We start from the raw sequence: 12,492 nt of genomic DNA on the forward strand, positions 1-12,492 counted from the left end.
AGAAGCAGTCATCAAAAAATGGACCGCACAAAACAGCCCCGAAAGAGGGCACGCTCCAGGCAACCTAAGCAGCCGGACCTACTCACAGGTCCCTAAAAAGGGGAACACAAAGCCTCCATCAAGGCCCTTAAAGAAGGAGAGAATACCCTCAGAACCCAAAGGAAGAGGAAACCGTCTCCTGTCAAAGGAGCAAGAATCAAGGAAAACCCATCTCCTAGCAGACTGAGCTATCAGAATAGACTCAGCAAGCTCCCACATCCCAAAGGATACTGTGACCCATAAACCACTCCGGCATCCTGACCTGCAGATCGAGCTGGGCCACCAATATAAAGGTAACAAAAATCCCGAAACTGGTACAGGAACGAGAGTAAAGATGGCAGAGCCATCCCCCCAGAGTACAAGTACAGCCCTACTGTAAAAATTGACAAGGCCGTAGACCTAAGGATTCATCAAACAGGCCCCACAGTCTGACATGGAACCAGAAAAGTTCCAGGTGGAAACAAGTCCACCTTCCACTTGCCGACCAGGAGAAGCCCCAAGTAAAGACTCCGACTCCCTAAGAAGAGAATATCCCCTAAAGAAAAAGGGAAGAGGCCGGAAGAAAACCGTCTTCAAGCCCCAAAGCCACCGGCTAAACAGGAAGAAAAAAATCCCGCAAATGTCCTAGAGAGGACCCAATCACAAGTAGCTCATTCAACAGAGGCACAACCAGCCCATTCGCCCGCAAAGCAGAGAATCCACTGGTACACTGGCAAACTAACAGGGGAGTGCAACCCTAAGGCACACCAGAAACTGGAATCCAGCGCCAGCAGCTGGGTAGAAACCCACATTCTTGAGGCGCAAGCCACCCAGCTAACCCCAGATGACATAGGTTACTCTGTGGCAAGGAGTAATAAATACTCTGATAAACCGTTAGATGGAGCAAGGACAGTTTCCCCAGTTTCCACCATCGTGGAACATCCCGACCAGCCCTGAGATCCAAAACAACCCAAAACTGGGACAGGAGCGAAGCCCCAGAAAGAGGAACACTCAGGAGAAAAACAAGTCCTGGTACCTAATAGTTCAGGCAACTATACCCTGGAACTAAACATCCGACTGGCCAAAAAAACAGGCAAAGGGAATGGAGCATATCCAGAGAATCCGGACAGCGAAGAGAACTTGAAAGCCCCGACCAAAGGAAGGAACTACCCCTAGATAAAGTCCAAATCGCCAAGGAGCAAGGCTAGAAGTCAAATGAGGGGACTTCACAAGGCCTCAGGACAACAGAAGGGATACCCTGAGTTCCCAAAACCCTACTAGCAGGGCTAGTCTCCCCATCACCTACACACAGGCAGAGGACACAGGGGAGAGAAAAGGTGCTAAACCTTCCCAGTTCCGAGAAACCCCGACTAAGCAAGTCCCTACAGGGATCAACCAACGTCCGGAACACAGATCCCCAAAAGGAGATCTAACTACCCGGAGACAATGGAAGAAGACCCAAAAGTCTCATAACTCAGACAGACCCTACGTGGTCCAGAGTAAGAGTCGTATCTAGATACACTATAAACAGCCTACACGCACACCTTTAAGGTGCCAAAATCCGCAACAGGTTTCAAATTAGAAAACCTTCTGCATGCTGTATAGCTATCCTACAAGCTGTTGGGTCAAGCCCCAATAGGACCATCCAGAAGCCTAAAACTGAAGGCCAAACCACTGAACCAGTGGTAACGGGGTCCTACGCCCGCCAGCCCTCCCTCGCATGGAGGAGGAAACTCTAGGTCCTATGACTGAAGGCTATAAGGACTGAAACAATGCTTTCCCGGCTCACGATACGACAGGTCCTCTCCAATGCTTAGTTGAACATAAAAAACAATGATAACTTGAACACTCAGTGTTACTACCGAACCAGTCCAGCAAAGACAGCACCATGTGTCTGAAGAGCCACAAAACCGAACGAACCCGACAGGACCATTCCTGTACTCAGGGTCCTAACTGGCAAGCTGCATAAACTCTCCCACATAGGGGAAAAACAGAAAACAGACATTATTAAACAGAAAAGCAATAGTAGATGGCGCTGGTCTTTGAGGAATGTCAATTTCTCTGATGATAAAGAGAAAAAGGCTTGTTGTATATATTGAAGCCAAATAAATAAGGTGCAGTATACTCACTCCTTAAGTTGCATGAAGTCAGCTTGTTTGGAGTGTCTCCCTCAGGTATCTGGTGATGATGCTCCAGAGAGGTTTCAATAAAACTGGGAGTAAAATGGAAACTCCATAAACAGTATGTAAAACTGATGGTAATAAAATAAGTAGTAACTTACTTCCTTGATAAAAAACTTGCGGCCGTCACAGCAAAGAAAAGGAATAATATTCCAATTGCATAAAAAGTATATTTATTAGCTCAACGCGTTTCAATGTTTATAAACGTCTTTTTCAAGAGCAATTTTAAAATAGATTAAAACAGTTGAAACAGTTAAAACCTTTCAGGGCCGAAATCTTTCCTCTCAGGGAACTAGCAGAAAGGCCCTTCTCCAGCCCAACCTGTAGAAAATTTAAGATCCTGACAACCTTAACTCTGTGCCAGGAAAAAAACACGCTCTTCACACCAGAATAAGTAGGTCCTCCACACCTTGTGGTAGATATGCCAAGTAACTGGTTTACGAGCTTGAATAAGAGTATCAATGACACTCTCAGAGAAACCTCTCTTGGCAAAGACTAAGCATTCAATTTCCATTGAGTCAGCTTCAGAGAATCTAGATTTTGATTAACAAATTGACCTTGTATCAGCAGGTCTCTGCAACAAGGTAACTTCCACGGAGGAGATGAGGACATCCCCACTAGATCCGCGAACCACATCCTTCATGGCCACGATGGAGCAATCAGGATTACAGATACCAGCTCCTGCTTGATGCGGGCCACCACTTGAGGGAGAAGTGTTAATGGAGGAAAAAGATATATGAGTTTGAACCCCCAGGGCACAGCTAGTGCATCTATTAGATCCGCTTGGGGATCCCTCGAACTTGACTCATACCTGGGTAGCTTGGTATTGAGACAGGATGCCATGAGATCTATCTCTGGCTTCCCCCATTTGATGCATATATCTGCAAACACCTTGGGATGGAGAGACCATTCCCCTGGATGGAAGAATTGCCTGCTGAGAAAATCTGCCTCCCAGTTGTCCACACCCAGAATGTGGATCGCTGACAGTGAACAGCTGTGGGCTTCCGCCCACTCCAGAATCTTAGATACTTCCTTCATTGCCAAAGAACTTCTCGTTCCCCCCTGATGGTTGATGTAAGCCACCAAGTTTATATTGTCTGATTGGAATCTGATTAACTGAGCCAAACCCAGAAGTGGCCAAGCCTTTAAGGCCTTGAAGATTGCCCGTAGTTCCAAAATATTGATCGGGAGGAAGGACTCCTTCTGAGTCCACAACCACTGTGCCTTCCTGGCACCCCAAACAGCTCCACACCCGTATAGGCTTGCGTCGTTGTCACAATCTCCCAGGATGGTCTTAAGAAGCATGTCCCTTGGGACAGATGATCTGGACATAGCCACCAAGAGAGCGATTCTCTCGACCGGATGTCTAATACAATCTGTTGAGACATATCTGAATGACTGCCGTTCCACTGCCTCAGCATGCACAGTTGTAAAGGTCTGAGTTGGAACCTGGCAAAAGGAATGATGTCCATGCAGGACACCATGAGACCAATCACCTCCATACACTGAGCTACAGAGGGACTCAAGGAGGTCCGGAGGGCAAGACATGCCAAAGTTAGCTTGCAACGTCTCTGATCTGTTCGAAATATCCTCATGGATATGGAGTCTATTATAGTGCCCAGGGATTACATCCTGGTACTTGGAACAAGAGAGCTCTTTTCCAAATTTATCTTCCATCCATGTGATCGAAGAAGACTGAGAAGGGACTCCGAGAATTCTTCCGCAAGCTGAAAGAATGGTGCTTGCATCAGAATATCATCCAAGTATGGGGCTACTGCAATACCCTGAGTTCTGGCAACAGCTAGAAGAGCCCCCAGAACCTTTGTAAAGATTCTTGGAGCAGTAGCTAGGCCAAACGGAAGGGCAATGAACTGGAAGTGCTGGTCCAGGAATACAAACCTCAGGAACTGAAAGTGTTCCCTGTGGATTGGAACATGAAGGTAAGCGTCCTTCAGATCTATAGTGGTCATAAACTGGCCTTCCTGAATTAAAGGAAGGATGGACCTTATCGTCTCCATCTTGAAGGAAGGGACACTAAGAAATTTGTTTAAGCACTTTAGGTCCAGAATTGGGCAGAAAGTTCCCTCCTTCATTGGGACCACGAAAAGGTTTGAATAAAACCCCAAACCTCTTTCTTTGATAGGCACCGGGACAACAACTCCTAAGGAGGATAGATCCCAAACACACCCTAGAAAAGCATCCCTCTTTTCTGGTCTGGTAGACAGATTCAAGAGAAGGAATCTGCCCCTTAGCAGATGAGATTTGAAGCCTATCTTGTATCCCTGAGATACCACCTCCAGGACCTACGGATCCTGTCCATACACTTTCCGATACCAGATCGGGGGCCTCCCCTTCATGCCAATTTGTTTTTGGCGGCCTTCTTATTCTGCTTGGATTTATTCCAGGACTGAGATGGCTTCCAAGTACTCTTGGGTTGGCTCAGGCTTGGAGGAGGATTGTTGTAGTTGGGATTTGTCAGAACAAAAGGAACGAAAATTAGAAGATTGTTGTCCCTTAAACTTCTTCTTCTTATCTTGCTGTAGGAAGGCACCCTTGTCTCCGGTAACCGTAGAAATAATGGAGTCCAGGTCTGGACCAAATAAAATCTTTCCCTTGAAGGGAAGAGAAAGGAGTCTGGACTTAGAAGTCATATCCGCAGACCAAGACTTCAACCAGAGTGCCTGGCGGGCTAGGACCGCAAAGTCAGAGGCTTTTGCATTTAGGCAAATAATTTGCATGTTCGCATCACAGATAGAAGAATTAGCAATTCTCAGAGCTTTAATTCTGTCTTGAATATCTGACAAAGAGTCGCACCAGTAACTGCAGCCGCCTTTTGAAACAAAAATCCTGTATGTTGAAACATCTTTCTCAGAAAGGTTTCCATTTTCGTTTCCATCGTCTCTCTGAATGAAGAACTATCCTCAAGAGGTATAGTTGTAGGTTTAGCAAGCGTAGAGATAGCGCCATCCACCTTAGGAATGGAGCCCCACAAATCCAACTGAGAGTCCGGGACCGGGAACAACTTTTTAAAAGTAGATGAGGGGGAAAAGGAATAACCAATTCTTTACCCTTTCGTTCTTAATAATGTTCGCCATCTTAACCGGCACAGGAAAAGTCAAAGGAACTTTCCTGTCTTCGTAAACTCTGTCTAATTTAGGTATCATAGGTTCTTCAGACAGCGCGGCCTCTGGAACCTCTAACGTAGACAGAACCTCCTTTTAAAAAAAAAAAAACATAGTGCTCAATTTTAAATCTAAAGGACGGTTCCTCCGCAGCAGGAGGCTTAGACGCTAAGGTCTCCGACCCAGATAGTTCACCCTGAAGCTACAGAGGTTAACTCATCATCGGATAACTGGGACATAATAGTTAAATCTGATAAATATTTGGATGACTACGGGTCAGGAAAGCTATGTTTAACCTTTCTCTTGCATTTGTTAGAGCAAGGTAATGTACTGAGGGCCGCAGATATCACCGTTTGTAACTGCGCGGCAAAGTCCGCAGGAAGAAGGCTCCCTCCGGATGGAGGATTAGATGTGCTACGGGGAACTGCATGTGGAGAGGATAATGTAGTATGGGTAGTAATCTCACAGGACGCCGAGTCCTGAGAGGTTGACGGCTCAGTGGGACAAAGAGCCTTAGCAGGCTTGTCTCCCTTCTTAGACTTTAGAACAGTTTTAAGGCATGTGGAACATAATTGAGAGGGTGGGAAAACCACAACCTCCTCACAATATAAACAGGTATGATTTAGTACAGAAGGAGTACCTTCTAACATGTCAGAGTCCTCCATAGCTCAGGTTATACCCACAGAAGGACACAAATAAAAACGTTTTTTATTATAGAAAACTGCACCTTTATACTCCCAATGGCTGAGGCACTCACCACCTCCTAGACCCAGACAGTTAACAGAGGAAACACTCTCCTCAGGTTCAAGTCTCAGCCGGAATAGAGGAAAGGAACATAGACCACACCCGGTCACATGGAGTGCAAGACAGTACTTACCCTGTTATTACAAGTACAGCAAGTAATAGGAGCTGTGCAACACTTTCAAAAACGAAAGTGAAACTTAAAAGTGAAACCTGTTTGTTCCAACCAAAAACACACAGTCTATTAGCCTGGGAAAAAATCACACAAAGCAGCATGTAAATAATGAATACACATATTAATTAACCCCAACTGTTCAATAAACCCTTTCAGAGGATATTAACCCTGGATCATATCAAGGTATAAAGGAGCCACACTGTGACCCTATTATAGCATTTTATGTGTAAAAATTTAAATTATCTTACCTCCAGGATCCATGCTGTGGAACAGAACACAGCCTCTCAAGTGTGACAGTCTTATAGCAGCGCTCCTGACATGGACTTGAGTGAGAGAAAGCAGGCAGTGAAACTCTTCAACACTGATTGCTTAGGAGTTGTTAGCAGCAGTAGTCTGGGTGGTTTCGCAGAAAAACTTTCCCTGCATCTCCAGACTCTAACTTTCATCAATACTCTCACTGAGAGGTTGAAATGACTACTTCAAACTCCAGTCCTATCTCGAAGGGCAGATAACCTTTTTCAGGACTCTCTGAATCTTCTGACACTTCTCTGCCTCCTCCTAACATGACGAAAGGCAAAGAATGACTGGGGTAATGAGGAAGTGGGAGTGATATTTAAACCTTTTGCTGGGGTGTCTTTGCCTCCTCCTGGTGGCCAGGTGTTGTATTTCCCAACAGTAAGGAATGAAGCCGTGGACTCTCCCTATCTTAGGAAGGAAATTAATGATTTGAGCTGACATAAAAAAAATAAAGACAAAAAAACTCAGAGAACCATTGATATTTTGATATACAATAGTCATTGGTGCAAAACCCAATACTTACAGGTCCGTAGGTCCATCCTTGTTCTATCCTGGTAAGGGCCCAGAGTTCATGAATGTTCTCAGCTAACTTCTCTCGAATACGCTCCAGATGAGGAGGGGGGACAATCTGAAGAAGGAAGATAGAGAAGGGAATAAGATGATATAGAAAATCACAGACTGATTGTTTGATATGTGCCACTAGACTGTAATCTCCAGTTATAACACCTGATTATAAGCTTCCTTGAAATATAATTCCATAAAGACATCAAGAATTCTGGTAAGAAACTTTTACAGTAGCATTTACCTGCACGGTATCCACTGGGCAAGGAACAAAGGATGTGTGGGAGAGAGACTTAGTGGGTCCCAACAAATTTCGGATATCCTCAAAATCATGTTTGTACTCTTTAATAGGTTCTACACGCATCCGATCTCGTGGCAACAAAGCTTCATAGCATGGGGTATAACCAGGAGGTGGGAGAAATTTGAAATCTCCATGACGACCACCCAAAAGGAAGCGTATCCTAATAGCAAAGGCAAATACAACAATTTTATTCAGGGCATGATTATGTGTCTTTAAGTATGTAAATGTATGTGTTTTCTGGTGGTGATGTATCAGGGTGAGAAATCTCTGAACTTACTTAACACCTGAAGAGAAGCTGACGACTGGAAAAAATAGGCCATCCAAATTGAAGTTCTCAAACATTCCTTGAACTGGATGACCATTTATACGGAATGAAATACTGGGAACAGTTAGATCCAGGCAGCAACTAACCACATCGTCGGCAGCTAACAGGTGTTGGTTCTGGGAGGCCACTGCTTTGCCAACACGACCTTTAGGGAGAAGAGAGTGCAAGGTCACTAAATAGTGTAGCAAAGGGAGTCGCCTTTAACCAACAAGAATGGTGCTTTATGGTTAAGGATGTTATATTAGGCTCTTATCTAATCAACACAAAGGGATAATGAACCCATTTTTTTTAATTTCATGATTCAGATAGAGCATGCAATTTTAAGCAACTTTCTAATTTACTCCTATTATCAAATTTTCTTTGTTCTCTTGGTATCTTTATTTGAAAAAGCAGAAATGTGGGGGGGCGTGTCTGGGTCAGGTCTGAAGATGGCCGCTTATTTGGGAGCTCTGCGAAATCAATTCTTATTTTGCCTGTAATTTCGATGTTGTGCAGCCATCCAGCCTGATATTCTGGTTTGTGTATCAGCGATTGATGAACAGATTTCGTGTATATTTCTTTTTTGGCGCTCTTGAGAGTTTCCAGACCAGACGGCTGAGACCCTTCAACGGCTCCCCGTGAGAGAGATCTCGGCACCCCCCCCCCCCCGGGGACACCGGGTTAACAACAGCATGGAGGGGAACCTATTGCAGCAGGTACAAGCCCTATTGGAAGACTACGAGAAGCGCATATGTGACCGGTTTGACCGGCTTATGGTAATAGCCGATATGCAGTGCAACGTAACAGAGTCTGATGGGCTCATTATGGCGGGGGAGATTGGGCCTAGCTTCAGCTCACATAACAGCCCCGCGCAACTGCAGAGAAGTCGCATCACCACGGGGATTACTCTCTCACAGACCTTAGTGCCTAAGCTATTGGAGCCAACTGTGGTGTCGCAACAAGGGAACACATGCATTGAGGATGAACTCCTCATCACATCTAACTTCCAAGTTGGAGCCCGAACTGCCGTGAGGGCCCTTACTAATGCCATATTGCATGTTGGTCCATCTTGCACGGAGTCGCTACAAATTATCACTGAACCGATCCCTTTGCAGGTCTGTAACACTTCTATACCTAGCGAGGCTGTATCGGGGGGAATAACTGACTCTCTCCAGTGCCACTTTATCCCAGCTTGGATACCGGAGAAAATTTACCCGATGTACCTGAAGTACTGTTCCTGCTGCAAGCTAGTCTGTAAAATCAGACGGGCAGGAGTGGGCTAGTCGGAGGTTTGTGCTTAGGGTGTCAGAACATATTGTGGCTCAATTTTGACTGTTTCAGCTGCACATATATACTGACTCTCACAAAAGGAACTAACTTTACCTTTAATATGACCTGCTTTCTGCCTGACACCCTGTGCTTTCCAACGTTATACACAGGACAGACTTCGCGGCCATTATGATTGTGTGTGTTCCTTCTAATTAAAATTGTGCTTAGAGTCCATACATATACAGCGCTGTGGTACATGTGTCCCTTAGACAAATAATATATGTTTAACCAGCCCATGTTTCTTGAGGTCCCTGCAATTGAAAACATAGATCGTATATACCCTTTGCATATTCATGTATTTGTAATATATGTTTTGTTAGCATTAGTTAGTTACTGGGACACCTCATTACTGTATAGGTCTAGGATCGCGTGGCATTATATAAATCTGATGTGCAACTCTGGTGTGACCATGGCATGGATCTTACCAAGCTACCGTAGGAGACCCTGAATCTTTTGACTGCGCACGGTACTGGCTGTTACCACTATAATGTTGGAAAGGGCAAAAGATGTTTATGTAATACATTTAAGGTAGACATTTAGATCAACTTGCTGAAGAAGATTGCAATATATCAGCTCTATTTCATCCACTCAAATTTCTCCTACAGATTGCGAACACCTGCAGTTTCTGCCCCAGTCTAGTAGTGTCCCAGTAAATTATTCTCTACATCTCCCCTTCATTCTTTCTCTTTCTCTTTTCTGGCAGAGTTACGCAGTCTCTGCCCTGTCCAAAGAGTATTAGCTGCTCTTTGGGCCCTAAAAACAATAATATTGTTGTTTTCACATGCACAGTCTCCTTTACATCTAGCCTGTTTGTTGATGCACTCCTAGATTGGTTCATCTTTAGCCTGAAGATAGTTAAAAATATGTTTGTTATTGCTTTTTCTAAAGTGAATTAGATTGATATCTATACTGCTTATATGTCATCATTTTATATTGCATAATGTTCAATTGATGCTCTTACAGGTTTAGTATGAGTCTACAGTTTATTTTATGTTTTCTCTCTAACTCTATATATGAACCTACTGTATCAATGATGTGTCCTCATTTATATTCTAGTTTTCAGATCCCTTAGCTGGATCTTTGTAACATGGACACTATGCAGATAAAGTAATTAAATGAGGCATAATGATGAGGGGTACTGTCCGAATTCAATAAGACAACACGGTGTATTCTGTTAACTAAGGTATAGAACTATATAATTAATGTCCCCTGCATTTTTGAATCTTGATATTGCCCTTCAATGTGTTAATGTTTGTAACTGTTTTGATTGCCTCAATAAAAACACTTTAAAAAAAAAAAAAAAGCAGAAATGTAAGCATACAAGTCGACCCATTCTGGGTTCAACACCCTGGATAGCGCTTGCTGATTAGTGGGTGCACCAATCAGCAAACTGTACCCAGGTGCTGAACCAAAAATGGGCCGGCTCGTAAGCTTTACATTCCTGCTTTTTCAAATAAAGATACCAAGAGAACAAAGAAAAATTGATAATAGGAGTAAATTAGAAAGTTGCTTAAAATTGCATGTTCTATATGAATCATGAAAGAAAAACAATTGGGTTCAGTATTTCTTTAACCCCTTAATGACAACTGACGTACCAGGTACGTCATGCATTAACAAGCAGTTAATGATAATAGACGTACCTGGTACGTCAGTTGTCTAACAGAGTGCTGGAAGTGATCACAACCACTTCCAGCAGCTCTGAGGGTATTGCAGTGATGCCTCGATATGGAGGCATCCTGCAATACCCCTTTACAAGCTTCCGATGCAGAGAGAGCCACTCTGTGGCCCTCTCTGCACTGGTAGCGATGGTGCCGATGGTGCCGTTTGACCGGGTGGGAGGAGGGAGCGTGTGCGCGCGTGCACGATGCGCGCGCACGAGGGTGTGCACGTGGACGCGCGTGCACATGCACGCATTAGCCACACTGACACCAATGAAGTTAGGAAGGGGGAAAAAAAGTTAAAAAAATTTTTTTTCCATATAAAAGGATCTGGGAGGGGGAGGGGGGTGGGGGTATTGTGGGGGGGCTGCTACACTACAGAAATAATTAAAAATAAATATAAAAGTTAAAAATAAAATTAAAATACTTTGGTTTGTGGGGCCAAACTGGGTACTGGCAGACAGCTGCCAGTACCCAAGATGGCGGTAATTAGGTAGGGGAGAGGGTTAGAGAGCTTGAGGGGGGGATCTAAGGAAGGGGTTCATCACAACTAAAATATTTTATTATTTTTATTTAAAAAAAAAAAAAAAAACTCTTTTATTTAGTACTGGCAGACTTTCTGCCAGTACTTAAGATGGCGGTAACAATTGTGCGGTGGGGGAGGGAAGAGAGCTGTTTGGGAGGGATCAGGGGGTGGGATGTGTCAGGTGGGAGGCTGATCTCTAAAATTAACCCTGCAAGCTCCTTACAAGCTATCTAATTTAACCCCTTCACTGCTGGGCATAATTCACGTGTGGTGCGCAGCAGCATTTAGCGGCCTTCTAATTACCAAAAAGCAACGCCAAAGCCATATAAGTCTGCTATTTCTGAACAAAGGGGATCCCAGAGAAGCTTTTACAACAATTTCTGCCATAATAACACAAGCTGTTTGTAAATAATTTCAGTGAGAAACCTAAAATTGTGAAAAATGTAAAGTTTTTTTTTTATTTGCTCGCATTTGGCGGTGAAATGGTGGCATAAAATATACCAAAATGGGCCTAGATCAATACTTGGGGTTGTCTACTACACTACACTAAAGCTAAAATTAACACTACAAGCTCCCTACAAGCTCCCTAATTAACCCCTTCACTCCTGGACATAAAACACGTGTGGTGCGCAGCGGCATTTAGCGGCCTTCTAATTACCAAAACGCAACCACAAAGCCATATAAGTCTGTTATTTCTGAAAAAGGGGATCTCAGAGAAGAATTTACAACCATTTGTGCCATAATTGCAGAAGCTGTTTATAAATAATTTCAGTGGGAAACCTAAAGTTTGTGACAAAATTTGTGAAAAAGTTAACTTTTTTTTTTTTTTTATCACATTTGGCGGTGAAATGGTGGCATGAAATATACCAAAATGGGCCTAGATCAATACTTTGGGATGTCTTCTAAAACAAAATATATACATGTCAAGGGATATTCAGGTATTCCTGACAGATATCAGGGTTCCAAACTAACTAGCGCTAATTTTGAAAAAAAGTGGTTTGGAAATAGTAAAGTGCTACTTGTATTTATTGCCCCATAAATTGCAAAAAAAGCAAAGAACGTGCAAACATTGGGTATTTCTAAACTCAGGACAAAATTTATAAACTATTTAGCATCAGTGTTTTTTGGTGATTGTAGATGTGTAACAGATTTTGGGGGTCAAAGTTAGAAAAAGTGTGTTTTTTTCCATTTTTTCCTCATATTTTATCATTTTTTTTTAGTAAATTATAAGATATGATGAAAATAATGGTATCTTTAGAAAGTCCATTTAATGGCGAGAA

At 43.4% G+C, this 12,492-nt stretch overlaps 1 protein-coding gene across 1 annotated transcript in view; it reads right to left on the reverse strand.

The window, feature by feature from the left end:
- The window catches only part of RYR1 (ryanodine receptor 1), a 250,295-nt gene that overhangs the window by 154,106 nt on the left and 83,697 nt on the right, over window positions 1-12,492 (reverse strand). Inside the window, 3 exon segments of the mRNA XM_053721620.1 lie at window positions 7,057-7,161; window positions 7,339-7,555; window positions 7,673-7,865. Of these exon segments, the coding sequence (XP_053577595.1) occupies window positions 7,057-7,161; window positions 7,339-7,555; window positions 7,673-7,865 (515 nt within the window).

The sequence above is a fragment of the Bombina bombina genome, chromosome 7 (assembly GCF_027579735.1).
Source record: "Bombina bombina isolate aBomBom1 chromosome 7, aBomBom1.pri, whole genome shotgun sequence".
NCBI classification, from domain to species: Eukaryota; Metazoa; Chordata; class Amphibia; order Anura; family Bombinatoridae; genus Bombina; species Bombina bombina.